The 21,006-nt window shown below is 34.4% G+C and overlaps 1 protein-coding gene across 2 annotated transcripts in view; it reads right to left on the reverse strand.

Moving 5' to 3' along the window:
- The window catches only part of LOC107668307 (pre-B-cell leukemia transcription factor 3-like), a 40,736-nt gene that overhangs the window by 11,828 nt on the left and 7,902 nt on the right, over positions 1 to 21,006 (reverse strand). For both annotated transcript variants that reach the window (XM_016460180.1, XM_016460252.1), the window contains exon 3: positions 16 to 257. In XM_016460180.1, the coding sequence (XP_016315666.1) occupies positions 16 to 257 (242 nt within the window). The remainder of the gene's footprint in view (positions 1 to 15; positions 258 to 21,006) is intronic.

The raw sequence follows: 21,006 nt of genomic DNA on the forward strand, positions 1-21,006 counted from the left end.
CACAGGTGTACAGACCTGCTCGTATTTCTCCAGCTCGGTGTGGTAGATCTGTCTGATCTGGCTGAGTTTGGCTCTGTAGTCCGAGTGCTCAATGGAGTTATCAGCTCCCACTCCCACTGCTGCTGTTGCCGCAGCAACCGCTGCTGCCCCGCCCCCTTTCTCCGGTCCGGACACACCCTCTGCCAGCAGCATGTTATCCAGACGCATGAGCTGAGGATCCGAAGGATCTTCATCCTGACTGCCTCGGATACTGAGACCTGACACAACACAAACGGGAAAACAGGCCATTTAAATATAGATATGCAACAGACAAGAACTACATCTTAATATTCGGTTTGAAAAGGCTTGAAAAGGTTCATATACAGTATATATTCAATTGGATCAAAGTGGATCAAAAACGTTTTATCAAAGTTGTCCTAAACCAAAACAATACCCGTTCTTGTCTTTGATGAAACTTTGATTAAAGGTTTTGCTGAAAGGCTTTGTTTATATAATACACACATATATTATATAAACACATTTTTTTATTTTGGATACGATTAATTGCGATTAATCATTGCCCAGCACTAATATATATATATATACAGGTGCATCTCAATAAATTAGAATGTCGTGGAAAAGTTCATTTATTTCAGTACTTCAACTCAAATTGTGAAACTCGTGTATTAAATAAATTCAATGCACACAGACTGAAGTAGTTTAAATCTTTGGTTCTTTTAATTGTGATGATTTTGGCTCACATTTAACAAAAACCCACCAATTCACTATCTCAACAAATTAGAATACTTCATAAGACCAATAAAAAAATTGTTGCTGTTTGATTAATATTAAGAATGTGCTGTCACTTTAAGAGAATGCACTGATCCAGTGCACTGATACAGTACGTTCAGCCGGCTATGTATGCTATAGGATATTTTTATAGGGAAAAAAAACATTCAGTTTAACTAGATATAAAAATGCAGAAATAAGATGAGCCATGTAGAAAATGTATTATGCCAAGAAAAAAAGGTGCGAGGCAGAGCTGGTGTAAAAACACATTCAGACATGCAAAGACAATTTCTTGAACACCTGAACCTCCCAAAGCAGGTTTCAGATAGCCGGTTATTTCTTCTTATCACTCCACAGTGAACAAGCGACTAGACAGGCCCACCGCAGAACTGCAAGCCCCTCACGTCCTCCACCATTAACACACGGTGCAGCACTAGTCTGCTATGACACGCTGTTTATCAGAGGTCGAGGTGTGTTTGTGCCAGCGCGGCTACAAGAGAATGATTGACAGTGGCAGGTCTCTTCACTGAGGTGGGTGGAATAAAAGCGCCGCGAGCACACAATGGCACTGCCAATGGCAATGGCACTACAATGGCATTGTAGGCTACTCTCACAGGAAACAGTCCTCATCCTCCGCAAAATGCGCTGCACACATCTGAATATTTGGTTAAAAATTGAAATCGCATCATATGACCCCTTTAATTCCACACCAAAGACTTTTTTGGCACTTCACGTTTGATTTTTGATTTTGCATTCAGCAGGATGGATGGTCATGTCAGCACAGGAGAAAAATATAATATATACTGTATATGTCATTTTTATGGATTTATATGTATATATATTATATGATATATACAGTGGGTACGGAAAGTATTCAGACCCCCTTAAATTTTTCACTCTTTGTTATATTGCAGCCATTTGAAAAATTGAAGGGGGTCTGAATACTTTCCGTACCCACTGTATTTATACCATTTTTATGGATATTTTTAATTGACATTTTGCAGGCAGTGGAGTGGATGCTTACATGAGCACAGGAGAAAAAATGCACTGTGCTGATATAATGCGTTTAATTTTTATGGATTATATTTTTTGTTTATGTTTTTGTCATTCTGCATTTGAACTCTGCTGCTATAACTGATATATATTTATATAATTAAAAAAATAATAATAATTTTGCAGGTAGCGGAGTGGATGCTCGTGTGAGCCCAGATATAACATTAATTTTTATAACATCTTTTAATTTTTATTTAATTTCTTTCTAACTCTGCTTATTTTTATGTATATATTTTTTTAATTAGCATCTGTGGGATTGTTTTGTTACCTGTTTTCTGGTCCAGCAGGTGAAAATGGTGTGTTTGATTAAAGTAAAGTAAAAAAGTAAAGTAACATCACACTTCTCTTATTATTCATGTTGTGAATTTTAATACTAAAGTTGGTTTAACAGTGGTGTTTGATTTTCTTACTGCTCTGATCTCTAAAAGAGCTTTCTACGAGTAAAACACTCCAGATATTTTTAGGTAGACCCATGGAAAAGAAAACATTTTGTCCTAAATTTTAGATATATGTATTTGAATGTCATACAATTAATAATTTGCATTGCACATAAACTGAATGTGGTGCATATTTGTCAGTTATACATAAATGAAACAGTTAAGATTTCTATAATAGTACTAACAAACTGAATGCTTTAAACACACAATAACCAGCTTTATATATTTATCATCAATAAATCAAATTTTTCAATCTTATACATGATTGATTATAACTGAATAAATTTAGTTGTTTTCACAAACAGATTTATGCTGATTCCAAGCAATTTGTATCAATGCATTTTAAAAACATGATTATGTAAATACATTAAGATAGGTACAAATAATAAAGTAATCCATGATTTTTTGGGTGCAGAAATCTCACACGTTTTATGTATGACTGACCAATATGCATCACGTTAAATGTTCATTAGGTTATGTTGCATAACGGACAGGATTTTATATGCAATTCAAATACATAGATATTCAATTTAGGCCTAAATATTTTAAAATCGGCAATCAAAAGTCACAGATCTCAATATGAACTCAAATACGAAGAATATGAATTTCTCAATAAATTCACCCAGGGGTAGGTAATCTGAGCTGCAACATTCATTTTATAGCTCTATACTCTACTAGATGTTAACCATTGACTCATTGGTGTCTGTTTTTCTCATAAGGTGTTTTAGACAATGTTGATACTTAAAGAAACATTAGTGTGCATTAGACAAGCTATGAAAGAGCAATCAAACTCTCTGCTAAGGAAACATTAAGTGCAATGCCATTGTTCTGCAGTTTTAAGTGATTTTGAAGATGAAAACCTGAGGACAAGATTGTAAATACACCACAGCTGCTCAGAATGACTAGAATAAGATCCACACACACACACACACACACACACACACACACACACACATGCAAGATGACATTTAAAGCACAGCAGACAAAGGCAAACAACCGCAAGATGGAAGGAGTGAATATGAGAGAAAGCATGAGCATATGAACATTTGCTCTGCTCTGCTCTTAATCTCATTTCCGTTTCATCTCGTTCCTTTTCTTTGGTGTCGCTTTCATTTTTAATGGCAACAAAATAGTAAAGGTAGCCACATTCCCAATTCAGACCTCAGGCACAGAAATGCTAATTCAGCACAGAGCACATCTCATGAAATGCATCTCTCAGACAGCGGCTCTCAGTTTAAGCAGACGTCTAATTAGTTAACGGTGACTGAACGGGATCGACAGAGAGGTGCATGTATATACTGTAGATAGAAGAATGTATTCATGACTGTAGTGATGTTTGAATTATTCCATATATTTACATTTACATTTAGTCATTTAGCAGACGCTTTTATCCAAAGCGATTTACAAATGAGGACAATGGAAGCAAGCAAAATCAACAAAAGAGCAATGATATGCAAGTGCTATGACAAGTCTCAGTTAGCTTAATGTAGTACACATAGCAAGGTTTTTTTTTAATTATATAATAAATAGAAAGAAAACAGATAGAATAGAAAAAGTATGGAAAGTCCCCACAATTCACAGAAACAAACGTGTGTGTGTGTGAGTGTGTGTGTGTGTGATGTATGTATATGTAAAACAAACTGGAAATTAAGCGGCAATTTTAAAAGCACACTCAACTCTACTTTAAATACAGTGTTACCAGTGTTATCAAACATAAAAACGATAGAGGTTGCTATGGTCCGAATCCTCTGTTTGCTTGTGTAACTAGATGTTGATGACAGACTGAGGTCTGATTGTGAGTAAACAGCTGTGTGCTGCTGAAGCGGCTGCCAATTTAACTTCTCCACCTGACACCTCACATCAGGCTCTCCACACAGGCTAATACTGTTTGTTTGGAGAAAACACAGATTTCTGTGCATGAGGACTGTACAATGATGCACGTATTATACATGTATGTATGCTTTTTGATTGTTTTAAAAAAAGGCATACTTTATTTTAGTCTTATTTAGGTTAATTAGACTTGATTGTCAAATCTAGAACCATATTTTATTATATATTATTACAATTTGGTACCAATCCTAAAAGGATCAAATAATAACCATGTAAACAGCAAATAAGCTCCTAGAAGATAAACTGAAAATCGAATTTGTTTAGAATTAAGGGTTTTATTAAAGGTTCCCTTTTAATTGGTTCTACATTTCTTAGATCTAATTAGAAATCCATTAGCAGTCTTACAGGATTTGGAAAATGCCAATTTTGTACTTATTTACTTTTGATTTAATTAGGTGTATGATATGATTTAATGAAGTGTGTATATATATATATATATATATATATATATATATATATTTATGAAATATATAATATATATATATATATATATATATATATATGTGTGTATGTGTATGTGTGTGTGTAACAATATAAAAGTCTTTACTGCCACTTTAGATTAATTTGCTGCATCTTTTGTGACTAAAAGTATTAATTTCCTTAATTTCCTAATTTATTTAAAATTAAAAAAATTGTAATGCTTTTTTTTGTATTTTTCCCAAAATCTTTTAAACTGTCAGTAAAATAGTATAACTATTCGTACTTTTAATGTGGCATTTTTTTTATTTTTAACATTGTGCATTTTTTTTCATAATGTTTTTCATAATTTTTAAAACTGGTAGTAAAATAGTATAACAATTCATATTTTTAATGTGTCATTTGTTTATATTAAACATTAAAATATTTTTACTGCATTTTTTGTATTTTTACCCAAGTCTTTTAAACTCATATTTTTATATATACTCATAGACTCATATTTTTAATGTGACATTTATATCACTAGAACTTGACTATCTGTCTAAATGATGGAAAGCATTTTGAATCATATGTCAATGTCTTTAAAATTCTGTAAATGGAAATATTTTATGTTGACAACCTTTAAAGTAATATGTGCAGTTTTCATTTTGTGTGTGTATAAGTGTAATCAAATCATTCCAGATATTATCAGGATATGGATTACCAGGTGTAAAGGGAGACAAAGATCTCCCTGTGAACTCTTTAATTAAAAGAAGTTCATAAATTTGTTAAGTTGTTGGACAAATGATGGAATTATTATGAAAGTATGGTAAGGAGACACTAATATCCCTATGTTGTGATTAGATGAACAAGCTCCTCCTAGGGCTGGATAATAATTCAATATCAATAGGCTATGTATCGCGATATAATGTTTTTCAATAACGGTGATATAATTTTTAAACACATTTCCGATATTTCGATAAACATTACCAGTGTTTCCCATACATTGATTTATTTGTGGCGTTTGACTTCGTTGAATAAACATGAGCACTGCACGTTTCAAAATCAAAACGTGAGAAAATATTGAATTTTCCAAGATTATGTATTACATTTTAAAGGCTTTTTCTCTGTGGTTGGTGCAGATTTTTCATGAACAAGCACCATTTTCTTCAAAAATTGTAATCATCTAGCCTTTTGTACTGAAAAAACTGCACAAGAAAACTTTTTCTTGAATCACGCCGTATTAAAATGCTGTATATGAGGAGATGAATGGCAGGTTTTGGGCCTGTGGTGTGTTTTTATCAGAAGATTGCTGTAGATTAGGCAAGTCTGATTAAAACCTCAGCTACCCTGGGAGAGATCTTACAGAATAAATCCCTGACCTCCATTACCTCACGCAACCTTTGTGATGTTTATAGTCCTTTTGCAAGATCTACTGAATGCTGGAAGCTCCGACGGGTCACGTGAGTTCAAGCACAAGTGCATTAATCCTTCAATGCCATTAATCTGGATTAGTCAAACAAAGACTTCCGATAGTCATCTTTAATCATTCTTGGAAGTTGCCTGGGCATGTCAGGAATACATCAGGTCTGGGATTTGATACTGTGGTGGGGGATACGAGGTATTTCTCTGAACTGTTTTTCAGGGGCCGTTTACACGACAACATTTACAGCCAAAAACGGGAAACTTTTTATGCGTTTTGATTGTTTGTTTACACAACAACGGCATTTTGGGGACTGAAAACGCATATTTTTGAAAACGGGTTTCAAAGTGGAAGTTTTTGAAAACGGCACGTTATCGTTTCCGTGTAAACACCCAAACGGGAATCTTTGAAAACAGTGACGTCATGCGCGTGTGTAGTACGTGTTAGGTATGTAGACATGCGCAGTATGTGTCGATTTTAAAGGCAAGCGTGAACAAACATACACAACAATGGCGGAGTACATGATACTGTTGTTGCTGTTTAAGAGTTTGATAACAAGCTAAAAAGTGTGGATTTACTTCACCAATATTACAACCAACAGCAGAGACGCATCATATACACACTGAAACAGGTACTGTTTACTAACAAGGTGACAGCGCCAACTACTGGCCTGGCATATGTAATACAGCGTTTTTGGCCGTTTTCGCGGATATGTGTAAACGCAAATCGTTTTGAAAACGTTGTCGTGTATACGTGAAACTTTTTAAAAACGCAAGGGAAAAACTTTTCCGTTTTTGACTACATCGTTGTTGTGTAAACTTAGCCCCAGTCAGAGAGTTTTGAAGAGACATTTCTGTGGTGTCACGCTTTAGAGACACGCAGGGCCAAAACAAAGACTTCAGTATTATTATCAGTTATTCAGTATTATTTATACTATTATAGTAATATTTTGAATTAGCTTTTATTTTTATATTTTCAGTTTAGGTTTTAGTAGTTTTGGTATGTACTTTTGTCATTTTTATTAGTTTTTGATTTAAGATTTCTGTATAGCTTTAAATTTTATTTCAATTTTAGTTATAGTCATTTTAGTACTTAAACGTATTTCAGTTCAATGCCAAAGCAACATTTCTAATTTACTTTCCAAGTTCTGTAGGTGTAAATTCTAATTATTTTAGTTTAGTTTAGTTTAATTACCGAACATTTTTAGCTTTAGTTAAGGATGTGAATCTTTGGGTAGACAGCAAAATGATTTGATTGACGATTCATAGGTTTTTGATTCGAATCAGGAGCAAATTTTGCTAATTCAGAATGATTCAGTTTGATCTGATTCCCAATATGATTCGAAGTAGTAGTTTAAAAGTTGTAGTTTTTTTTTGAAAGCATTCATAGGATTATGTAAATTTTTCTACTAATTTGTGTTTGGTAAGAAAAAGAAAATGACACTTATGAACTACTTAAGATTGTTTATCGCAAGCAACACATTAAATCTGTGCATACTGGCCATAAATATCACAAAATAACAAAGAATGCGATGTGCCATTAAAATGTTCATAAAATAAAATGTTCAATAATCCATATTTTGAAATGATTTTATTTATTTCCATGAGTTTTCTTAGTCTGTAAATAACCATTTTAAAATGTTAAAGTATAAGATTTGTCATCGATGCATCAAGAAAACGAGTGAATCATTATACCCCTGGTAAAAAATGCATGTATCATGTGTATTTTTATGTGGTCTGTGTTGTTTATTTATTTATTTAGTCATTTTAAAGACTAAAACTCAAAACAACAAGACAGCAAATTTAATGACATGTGTATAGGATGGATGAAAGGTTGAAGGTGTAGTTCACTCAAAAAAAAAAAAAAGAAGTAAATTCTGTCATCATTTACTCTCCTTCACATCTCTCCAAACCCATTTTAGGTTACACTTTATTTTAAGGTGTTCTTGTTACAGTGTAATTCTACATATAAGTACTGAGTAATATTAATTAACTACATGTACTTACTATATGACTAGGGTTAGGGTTAGGTTTAGGGTTTGGCTTAGGGTTACTTGCATGTACAGTAATTATGCATAATTTATTGTTATTGTAATAGTAAGTACACATGTGCAACAAGGACACCTTAAAATAAAGTGTTACCCCATTTTATTCTTCCACTGGGGTGAGCTCTAAAAAGGACCACCAAAACAAAAGTAGTCCTTATGACTTGTGTGCTTTATTTAATATCTTCTGAAGAAATTCTATAGGTTTGTGTGAGGAACAGAACAAATTTAAGTCATCAAATGCTTAAAAAAAAGTCCTTTAGGCTTTAGCATTCAAATCTCATAATCTTTAAATATGGATTTTCAGATTTTCAGCCAATTTAATCAAAACTTTTATCAGTTCTACATACAAGATATAACTTCTTGGAATGAGGTGTATGAATACTGTTATGCAATGTAAAAATGATTTTTCAAAGTTGTAAATAATGATTATTGGAGTACGTTTTACTAGAAAATACTATTTCAGTCTTTCTACTTCAAAATGCCATGTTTGATTCAATGTGTTACTTGCCATTTCTGTGTTTCTTTGCGATTTCTGAGTGAAAATTAATCCAAAGTTAATCCTATAGTTTTTTGTTATTTTTGGATATTGACATCTGTTCTTATTCATTTTCACTGTAGGAAAAACAAGCCAGGACTTTCTGCTAAACAAAGAAAGTAAGTCATACAGGGGTTGGAATGACATGATGGTGAGTAAATGATAGACTTTTAATTTTGGAGTGAATTATTCCTTTAACAGACCCTCGAAATAAATCATAAGACAACTAACTTGCATAAGCCTTCACGAGCGGGGTCTCTCTCTAAAATAAATATAATCCAGAGCTCTGAAATCTTCACAACCCCACATTTACAAGTCTAATTTAATCTGCTCAGTGAAACGCTCAAAGCCGGTCTCATCGCTGAGCAATGACAGTTTTAAATAAGAGTTTTAAACCCGAGTTACTGTACAGCTGGAGGGAGCTGTGGGTGCTTGTGGATTTCTTCACAGAGCAAAACCAATCGCTGAAATGCATATTTGATATATAAAGACTCTAATAGATGGCGTTCCCTCTCCCATGACGCGCTCAGAAAATCTTCTCAAAGCCACAGCCTGCTCTTCTGTTCCTAATTAGCACCGGGATCGAAAATAAGTTGGCTTATACCAACGGCAAAAGAAAAAAATATGAATTTTTTTTAACGTTAAACCTTCTTATGTCAGAAAATAGACGCCCGCTGGGTAGTTTCAGGCATTTAATGCGGTTTTCTAGAGAGCAGTATGGATGCCTTGTCCTGATTTATTCCCACTTTGTTACTAAAACATGCTTGTGTGGGTTTAAGCTTCATAATTTGTTAATTAGAATTTGTATTCTAATTAGTCGTTCAGTCATACTGCTTAATTTGGATGAATATAGCTCGAAAATACACTCAGATTAAAGCTTTAATTGCTGCTGCCAAACACCAGCTATATTAACAAATCCTGCGGCAAACTGAGTGTAAGAAGTTGAACACTTGACAAAATCACAGGCTCTGCCAGGAAACAAATTTGTGTTTGCAAGGCCAATGCGAAGAGCTTTTCTGAGAAAACTAATCACTGAAAGTTTGCCAGGGCAGTCGAATCAAATCTTTTAATAATATTAAGAGTTTTCTTTGAGGCTCTTAACAGAAGAAAAACTAAATATCCACTACCATGAACATACATTCAGATGTGTTATGTGATATAGTGTTTAGAGTGATGTGTCTGGCTCAAAAACAACAAAATCTTACATTTTTTTTATTTAGTTAGTTAGAAAAACTATTTGCCAATTGGGAAAGAAAAATATATTTCTTAAATTGCACTTGAACAGATTTATTTCTTTGTTTGTTTACTCATTCAAACTCTGAAAACACATCTCAATATATTTCAGTGTATATATAGTTTAGATATTTTTACAGTATTAAAAAAAATACAGTTTTTTTAATAGTGTGAAATTTTTGCCCAGGCCAAGATTTTTTTTTTTTATGTTTGTTAAATTTCATTTTTTAACTATTTATGGGTAAGAAAAAGACATTCAAACATGCCTTAATAGCTTTCATAATGTTGTTTTGGATGTTTAACGGATGTTTAGATATTTTACAGGATAAATAAAACAAAACAAAACAAAAATATTCATTATGTTTTTTTTGTTTTTTTTTTACATTATAGTATGAAATTAAGCTGTTTTGGCTTAGGCCAAAAAATACATTCAATTCATGATTTATTCTCTTAAAAAAATAGTTTTAATAATATCAAATATAAAATAAAAAAATAAAAACTTTCATAGTTTTGCTTTGGATGTTTTAAAGATGCTAAAAAAATTACAGGATAAAAGGACAAAAATGTTCATTTTTATTATTATTTATTTATTAATTTATGTATTTATTAACCAAGCTTCAGAGTGCACCAGTATTTATTCAAATGTTTTGAAACATTATTAATCAAGTAATTAATTAAATTTGTTTTAAACTATTCAACTTTGGTCCCACAATGAGTGCTGAAATAACATACTTTATCTTTAATGTAAATTAAATGGAACAAGCGATTGTCATGTTCTCCGTTCATTAGACTGGATTTTTCTAAAAGTGAATGACGTTCACGAGCTGAGGTGACTTAATAATAATCTATATTTCTCATTTTAGCGCTATCTCCCACATTTATCGGTAAGTTTATTTACACGCACACACTGTGGGCGACTTTAACCGTTTAAAGCGCAACAGTTTCTCTCTTAACTACAAGATGAGGATCCTACAGCTGCAGCTCTAATCACTGTAATTAAGAGATAATTGGCATTAATTATTCTCACATAAGCTCATCACAAATCAACAGGAAAATGGCTGCTGCTGGTTTCCACATGCTCTCAGAGACACTTCGAAGCATGTGAATTTACATCACAATGCATGTCTTCTCCTTACTGAAGTGTAAAGCATCTGTCAATCAAATGCAAGAGTGATCGTTTATATTCAGTTCAAATTGGTTTAATATTGGCACATTTGGATGAAATTTGAGCTGCTTGTATAAATCAATTCTATGCATTTATTTTTGACTGTCAGTCAAGCATCAACATTACTATTGCTCAAACTGAAGGGTAGTCATTTTACACAAATCCTTGGTTACAGAGACTTCAGAATGCAGGACATAGCAACACCCTAGAACACCTTAGCAATCTGGAAGCTCTGTAGCAACCCAGAACTCCCTAAAACAACATAGCAACACCTTAGAAACAACCCAGACCTCCCTAGAACCATATAGCAACACCCTAGAAACAACCCAGAACACCACAGCAACCACATAGCAACACCCTATAAACAAGTCAGAACACCATAGCAACCACAAATAAATACTGTTTAAACAACCCATAATACCCTAGCAAAGACATAGCAACAACCTTGACACAACTTAGAACACCATAGCAACAACAGGGAACACCATAGCAACACCCTAGAAATAAACCAGAGCATTACAGAAACACTCTAGCAACAACCCAGAACACCACAGCAACCAATCAAAACACCCTATCACCCACGTATCTACACTCTAGAAAAGACATAGAAACACCCTAGAAACAACCTGGAACACCATAGAAACACCCTAGAAACAAACCGGAGCACCCTAGCAACCACATATCAACACCCTAGGAAACACCCAAAACTCCCTAGAACCACAGCAACACGCTAGAAATAAGCCACAAACCATAGCAACCACACAGCAATACCATAGAAACAACCTAGAACACCATAGTAAAAACAAAGAAATACCCCAGAACACCCTGACAACAAGGTAGAGACACCCTAGGAACAACCCAAAAAACTCTAGGTCCCACATAACAACACCCAAGAAACAACCCAGAACACCCTAGCAACCACATATCAGCTCTATAGAAACCACCCAAAATGCTCTATCAACCACATATCAACACCCTAGAAACAACCCAGAAGTCCCTAGAACCAAATAGCAACACCCTACAAACAAGCCACAACACCATAGCAACCACATAGTAACACCCTAGAAACATGCCAGAACACCATAGCAATCACATAGAAATACTGTTTTAAACAACCCATAATACCCCAGCAAAGACATAGCAACAACCTAAACACAACTTAGAACATCATAGCAACAACCGGGAACACCATAGGAACACCTAAGAAACAAACCAGAACACCCTGGCAACCACATATCAGCTCCCTAGAAACCACCCAAAACACCCCGTCAACCACATATCAACATTCTAGAAACCACATGGCAACACCCTAGCGACAACCTGGAACACCATAGCAACCAAATAAACAAAACAACCCAGAAGCTCGCACATTAGCCCCTTTCACATAGAAAATCCTGTCAATTGCCGTAAAATTACAGTAACGACTTTACCGGTAAATACAAAAATGCACTGTTCACACAGGCGATGACGTTCTGCCTTTTTAACAGTATAGCACCATTCACACATCGGTTTCAAATTACCGGTAAATTCTGTGACATAATTTACCAGAAATGACCTCTAAACGGCTGCGCCTCACGGTGTTGTGTTTGTAAACATGGAGGGGCACAAGCGGTCAGTGTTTTTGTTGATGTTTTTTTTTTTTGTTTTGTGTCAAACATTCACATTAATGCAGCTGCTTTTGGGCCAGAGACATCGCATTAGACGACTTCAAACCGAACTACACAGGGCAGAGTAAATGCGGCATCTGCATCAGAATGTTATGATTGGCCCAGAGTTGTTGAATTTTGAATTAGACTTTGTTGTAGTAGACGTCTTACGTGAGCGCGTCCTGAATTCGTACGTGCACATACCGGTAATCTTCATTCTGCGTTCACACACAGCATCATTCTGGCAATTTACTGGTAAAGTTACAACTTCTCATACTGGTAAATTGCTGGAATAAATTTACCATTTATTGAAAAGTGTTTCTGAAAAGGTCATGTTCACACATGATCTCCTTATGGTAATTTACCGGTAATTTACCAGTAAATTCTGTATGTGTGAAAGGGGCTATTAACAGCCATTCAGAAATGTAACATTTTTACAGATTCCAGCAGATTGTTTTTGCTCTTTTCTATGTATTTTTATGCACTTTCTGGCCTTAACCTCGCAGTTCCCGTCGTCCTCACTGTCAGCCTCACACCAGCCAAACACAACATCAGGCTCAATGCAGCAGCAGCGACATACACACACACAGCTCTGATAACAGGGCTAATGATGGTTTGTGTGTTAATTGGAGTGCATGGAGAGACTGTAGAGCAGTCAGTGTGTCAAGGCTGATTAACAGCAGGACAGAGATGCTCGAGCTCTTCACAAGAACAGCATCCTGGGAAGAGGCGCGTGTTTTTAACAGCAGGGCTGGTGCTTCAGATCCTTTAATGAAAAGTTGGACAAACGCAGGAAAGTCCCAGAGTTTACCATTTTCAGAATCGACCAATAAATGGTACACTGTAATAAAAAACAAAACAAAGATGACTAAAGTACACTTAACTAGAAATATAATTCAGTGTAATTCAGTCCTTCTACTTCAAAAGTTTGTTTATTTCAGTGCTTTACTTGCCAATTATCTGTGAAATTTAATAGTGAAATTGGTTGATTTTTAAATTAATTTTAATACTTAACTTTAATCATTTAAATTTTATTTTAAAGTGTATTATAGTTGTCTTTTATGGAAGCTCATTTTCACCACTAAAAAAAATAGTTAATTGCAACTTTTTTATAAAGCCCAATTTCAAGGATAAAAACTGACTTTATTTCTTAAATTGAGAGTTTTTGTCTCACAATTCTGACTTTATCCCACGCAACAGCACGTTCATATCATACAATTCTAAGAAAAAAAGTAATAATTGCGAGATAAAAAGTCACAATACCTTTTATTTTTTTATTCAGTGGCAGAAACAGGCTTTTATAGTCTTTACATGTTAAGCTTGAATAGAGAAAATTATTTGAATAATTATCAATTATTTATTAATAATTCAGTAATTACTTCTGAAATATCCCAAACAGGCTATTTTGTAGACATATTGCTGTGAAATGTTTATAAACCTTGCATGATCCTAAGATATGATAGCAAAACATTTGGACTAACATTTTTTCATTTTAGTTTTCATTTGAACTTTACCTACCAGTCTAAGGCAGTACAGTTTTTCATTACAAAATATGTTATCAGCAACAATGTGAATAAATATGAATAAAATGTACATTAATTTCAGACTGGGCAAAGGCAACAAATCAATATCTCTATTTTAGTGACCTAGAAATAGCACAGAATCGTTGATTTTCATTGGGCAAAAGCTGCATAAGTTTCTAAATCCTAAACCTTTGTTTCTTTCCAGGTATTAAATGAAAAAATCCCAGCTTCTCAATGCCGTCTCAGACGTTTGGACCTGCTGTGCAAAACAACGTGAATAATGACCAGCTCACAGGCGGTGGGGCATGTTGTCGATAGCGACAAATCAATTCAAAAGTTGTTTTGTCTTTGAGGAGTCATTTCATGGCTAAAGCGTGTGACCGCTTGTTATCACTGCAGGCAAACGACCCACAGAAACCTTTCCAAAGGGGTTTGCAGAGATATTATATGTTGTCAAAACACAGCCTGATGAGAGAAACAGCAGGTTTAGCACTGCAACGATTTTGTGTCACTGAAGGCACGCTTCACTGGAACACGCCAATCCAAATACTGATACCAGACGCAATCTGAGAACACAAATCATAGATTGCATGCAATAATTCAGACACATACCATGATTATTGAAGCCTGATCTTGCAATTCTGACTTTAGATCTCGCAATTCTAACTTTACATCTCATATTTCTGACTTTAGATGTCACAATTCTGACTTTCCATCTCGTAATTCTGACTTTAGATCTCGCAATTCTGACTTTAGATCTCGCAATTCTGACTATACATTTCGCGATTCTGACTTTACATCTCGTAATTCAGACTTTATATCTTGTAATTCAGACTTTATATCTTGTAATTCAGACTTTAAATCGCACAATTTTAACTTTACATCTAACAATTCTGACTTATCTCACAATCTGACTTTACATCTCGCAATTCTGACTTTACATCTCGTATTTCTGACTTTACATCTCGTAATTCTGACTTTAGATCTCACAATTCTGACTTTACATCTCGTAATTCTGACTTTAGATCTCACAATTCTGACTTTACATCTCGCAATTGTAACTTTATATCTCGCAATTATGACTTTACATTTCGCAATTCTTACTTTACATCTTGCAATTCTAACTTTATATCTTGTAATTCAGACTTTATATCTCACAATTTTAACTTTATATCTCGCAATTCTGACTTTACATCTTAACATTTTAACTTTATATCTCGCAATTATGACTTTACATTTCGCAATTCTTACTTTACATCTTGCAATTCTGACTTTATATCTTGTAATTCAGACTTTAAATCGCACAATTTTAACTTTACATCTAACAATTCTGACTTATCTCACAATCTGACTTTACATCTCGCAATTCTGACTTTACATCTCGTATTTCTGACTTTACATCTCGTAATTCTGACTTTAGATCTCACAATTCTGACTTTACATCTCGTAATTCTGACTTTAGATCTCACAATTCTGACTTTACATCTCGTAATTCTGACTTTAGATCTCACAATTCTGACTTTACATCTCGTAATTCTGACTTTACATCTCGTAATTCTGACTTTACATCTCGTAATTCTGACTTTACATCTCGTAATTCTGACTTTACATCTCGTAATTCTGACTTTACATCTCGTAATTCTGACTTTACATCTCGTAATTCTGACTTTACATCTCGTAATTCTGACTTTACATCTCGTAATTCTGACTTTACATCTCGTAATTCTGACTTTACATCTCGTAATTCTGACTTTACATCTCGTAATTCTGACTTTACATCTCGTAATTCTGACTTTAGATCTCACAATTCTGACTTTACATCTCACAATTGTAACTTTATATCTCGCAATTATGACTTTACATTTCGCAATTCTTACTTTACATCTTGCAATTCTAACTTTATATCTTGTAATTCAGACTTTATATCACACAATTTTTACTTTACATCTCACATTTTTTACTTTACATCTTGCAATTTTAACTTTATATTTCGCAATTCTGACGTTACATCTCAGAATTCTGACTTTACATCTAAATAAACAAAAAACTTAGAGGCAATAATTTATGTACCTCATAAATTATCTTTATTATTATGATTTTCTAATTCAGAATATGATCAAGATTGTGATCAAGATGTGAATAAACATTAGTTCACTTTGATGGATGAGATAGAATAAAAGAGTCAGTTAAATGATCCGAACACATGGGAGCTGTTCACAGAAATTAGCTTCCCAAAAAAAAAAAAAAAAACCTGCTTTAGTAAAGTCCCATTTATGTATTGATTTACACTCCATAAAGAAACACTGAACTGGTTGGGAAAATGAGGAAGCCTCCAAAGATGGACATTCATACAGTGCATGACTCAGGACGACTAACCTGTGCACACGCACCAGCCAATCAGATTCCTGATATAAGCTCACTCACGCTGCCTCATTAGCCATTATATACCTCGTTAACGATGGCAGACTCTCAGTGGAATGCACGTTAATTATGCTAATCAGGAGAGTGCCGCTTAAAGTATTGTGTTAATGTCCGCTTAAAGTATTGTGTTAATGTCCCGTTTAGGAAGCATAAATCCAAAAAACACAGTCACCAATGTCAGGCTAATGAGGAGCTGCTAATCGCGACATTGCATGCATTGCATGGTCACATTTCAAAACATTTCCTCAATCGTAACCAGATTAACTGGTAAATGTGGAGTGGTCATTCCTGAGGCCAAGCCGTGAAGCTTGGTGGAAGCCAATGTGAACTGTAATTCACCTCTGACGCTCATGCTTAGTCATGAAGATTTATTGATGGAAACTGTAAATGAAGGCCACTGAGAAGTCCATCGCCCGTTAGTGTGTGTGCAGCAATCTTTCTGGAACAGGATCTATCGATCGATATGATTACCCAAGACTCCTCTGAGTTGGGCGTAGGAGGGAAACAAACTGTTTTTTTTTTTTAAATGTTCTCTCAAGGACCCTCTGAATACTACAGCTTGCCACTGTGCAAATGTGAACTTTAACACAGTCTGTTGCAGTAGATATTCTTACAAGGAGGTCAGATATTAAGGAATATTTATTCACCCACATGTCATTCCAAACCTGTATGAATTTCTTCAATATCTAAGGCAATCTCTGAACTGGTCTTTTCCATACAGTGAAAATATGATATGCATTGCAAAATTACTGTATATGAAGCATCCAGATGGTGATGTAGAAATAAAATGTGACCCTGGACCACAAAACCAGTCATAAGGGTCAATTTTTCAAAATTGCGATTTATACGTCATATGAAAGCCGAATAAATAAGCTTTCCATTGATGTATGGGAGCATGTTTTAAATAGCAAAACGCTGCCAAGCCAAGAACCCTATAGCCATTTCAAGCTGACCTGTAGGTGTAAAGTCAACATTAAATGGAGTTCACAACCCATTAACTGCTGTAATGATGCATTTACAAGTAAAACAGGATATTTAATGATATTGATTGCAAAGTAGGCATTTCATATGAATCCAGTTTCCAAAGAAGGGTTTTTAATCAGGGACTGATAAAATGTAGATGTATTATTGCATTCATATTAATAAAGCAAGATGCCTTCAAGCACTTGATATTATATTTAATAAACATTTTACTTTATTAATAAACAAAATCTGATTAAATAACTCCAATAAAAATAATTTCCAGATTGCATTAGGCTCATGACCACAGGTTCCCCATTGAATGCAGCTCAGCCAGAATTGATAGCTTGGCAAGTTTGAAAAGATTTTGCAAAAGTTGCATTACCTACAGCCGTAGCCTAAAGCTTCAGTCTGATTTTGCATAACATTTCTTTTCCCCGCATACATCCATACATCCTCGTCTGGTCTTTCTCGCCTCCCCTCTGTGAGGTGTCATAAATTAAGACAGGTCGTTTCTCCAGAGCGTTATCTATCATCCAGAAATATGCTGTGTGTGAAGTGGACTAATTCATTATGACTGTGTGTGATATATAACAGCCACTCAAGAGGGTCAAGAGTACAGAAGAGCAATTAAAGCAGTCGAGCAGACATCAGCATCTTAAAACAAACACTAGTATGAGCCAAAGATTTACTGCTACTCTTCATTACCCAAATCAAAACCGGACACGAACTGCTGTAAGTCATGCATGTGACTCTTTCATAAGCATGGTATCAATCATAATACATATTCCCATGAACATCATAGAGTAAGAATGGCATTTTTACCATCACTGTTTATATTAAATGTAATTAAACCAGTATCATTTCACATGAACCTTGCCTTTTTCCAGTGTCAGTGTTTTCTGTTATTGGATTTTAAAGTAACAGTTTCTTTTCAAATTCTTGAATTTTGTCCGTCTATCTTAAGAATATACAAGAAATTCCTGAAATCTCATACGGAATATCATGTATTTGTTTAAAATATTGAATAACATCCTTCTTTCTTAAGTGACATATAAGAAATTCTTGGAATATCATGAGGAAAATTGTGCATTTGTTAAAATCTTTGAATTTCCTCCTTCTTTCTTAAGTGGTAAATAAGAAATTACTGGAATATCATTGTGGAATCTCTTGCGTTTGTTCAAAATTTTCTGCCAAATCTGCCAAAAAATGGCTACATTCCTATTTTCAAATTAAACAAAATTTTCTTAATTTTATAATGCAATGCTTTTTCTAGGTTATTTTAATTACAATTGCATTAGATCTGAAAATAAAAGTTTAATTTACTCACTCATATTCAATATCATGTTGCAAAGTTGTGTAGATTTTACTTAATACCTAAGAAATTACTAAAGATTGCATGCAAAAACCTGCAAAAGTAAACCTTTCTTTTTTTCAGTTCTTCCAGTAATGTTAAAGGGGTCATATGATGTTGCTAAAAAGAACATTATTTTGTGTATTTGGTGTAACAAAATGTGTTTATGCGGTTTAAAGTTAAAAAAACACATTATTTTCCACATACTTGAGACTTTAGTCTTTGCAACTTTACAGATCTTCTTTATGCACCAAGAGCTTGTAACACTCCAAAGAGAAAGGAAAAATTGAAATCGCATCATACGACCCCTTTAACAGAACATTTCTTCGAAGTTAGCTGGTCTTTAATAACGTTCTCAAAACATTAGCACAAAAACGTTATTTACACATCATTCACCGAACATTTTTTTTCTGAAACATTTTAGTTGGACGTTCGTTGAACATTCAAAAGTAACTTTCCCATAATGTTTACAAATGGAACGTTCCCTCGCTGTTTCTCTAACATTCACATAACCAAGGAAACAAGTTTTTTTTACACATTTAAAAAACTGGATGTTTTGAACGTTTAGAGAATATTCAGAAAAAAACCCTTTTGGTTACACTTTATTTATTACAGTGTAATTATACATTTAAGTACTGAGTAATATCAATTAACTACATGTTTGCTATATGGTTAGGGTTAGGATTAGGGTTTGGCTTAGGGTTACTTGCATTGTAATTATAATAGTAAGTAGCCTAAATGTAACATGTTTAACAAGGACATCTTAAAATAAAGTGTTACCAACATTGTCATAACGGGAATACTGGCAAAACATTCTTGGAATATATTTTTGTCAGTTGGATCAGAGACCATTCAAGTAACATTCCTATAATAATGTTTTCAAAATGATGAAATGGAACGTTCACAAAACCAAGAAAAAACGTGGTTAACACATTTTAAAAACGGGACTTTTGGACATTCAGAAAACAAACAACTCTTGCATATCTTAATGGTGTTGTTGTTAGCTGAGTAGAGGTCATAGGCCTAGTTGTGTGATCCAAATGTCCTCCGACCGTCTTTAACCATATTTAACGTGCAGTACAATACAATCGCCCTTTAAATATGTGGCCGCAAGCACGTGTCCATTGATTACTGTAATCTATCACATTACAGTACAACTATAGGACATATTTGAGCAAGAATACATTGAAATCTTGTTGGTCCGATGACAGCGCTGACGACAGCAGCTACTTTATCACGTTAAGATGTTTAAGCGGGAGCAGCTGCGCTGTCCAGCCGTACCGCGAGTCGGTCACTCCGAGTTGTCAGGTCTGATAAACGAGTGCCGAGCTGTTCAATTTCACATTTCGTCCTCGACATATCCAGCGCTCGGTGATCATGCGCCACTGACCCGCGGAGGGCGGGCAGGAGGATATTGATAAAACAATTATCTGCTCGCCGCTCATTTGATTTTCTATTTCAATTACTGCCAGCGAGATGGGAACGGGGAGGATTGCACTATTGATTTTTTCCCCCGTGACAGGAGAGTGCGAGACTCCTTCACAGCCGTGTAAGAGCACGCTGTCCCGTGTCCTTGTCTGCTTCAAATCTCACTTGTTGCAGTTATGTGTTTGGGGGAGAAACAGATGTTAAATTAGTTAAACATCTAAAATACATATTTGTGACCCTGGAGCACAAAACCAGTCTTAAGTCGCTGGGGAGAACAAATATTGTCCGATCATAACAAACCATACATCAATGGAAAGCTTATTTATTCAGCTTTCAGATGATGTATAAATCTCAATTTCAAATAATTTGACCCTTATGACTGGTTTTGTGGTCCAGGGTCACATTTAGGTTTTTATTATGCTTTATCTATTTGCTTTTGAACTTTTTCTCCAGTTCAGTATAGCACTTAGCATACGCTACACCAAATGTAACAGTTTTATTCCTATCTATATTCCAAAGGTTTTTATGGGGGGGGAGGTATTTTCTGATTTTTGGAGTAAAAACTAACTCTAATATGTCAACAAAATGAATACAAGAATTTAAAACATGGCTTTATCCTGTTAATGCATGCAAATTTCCAGAGAAGTTGTTATTTAAAAAAAAAAAAAAAAAAAACTGTGTCTTATAAATATGTCTTATACTGTGATTAATTGAAGTGAGGAAAGTA

This window comes from Sinocyclocheilus anshuiensis, unplaced genomic scaffold (assembly GCF_001515605.1).
Source record: "Sinocyclocheilus anshuiensis isolate Anshui unplaced genomic scaffold, SAMN03320099.WGS_v1.1 scaffold245, whole genome shotgun sequence".
Classification (NCBI taxonomy): Eukaryota; Metazoa; Chordata; class Actinopteri; order Cypriniformes; family Cyprinidae; genus Sinocyclocheilus; species Sinocyclocheilus anshuiensis.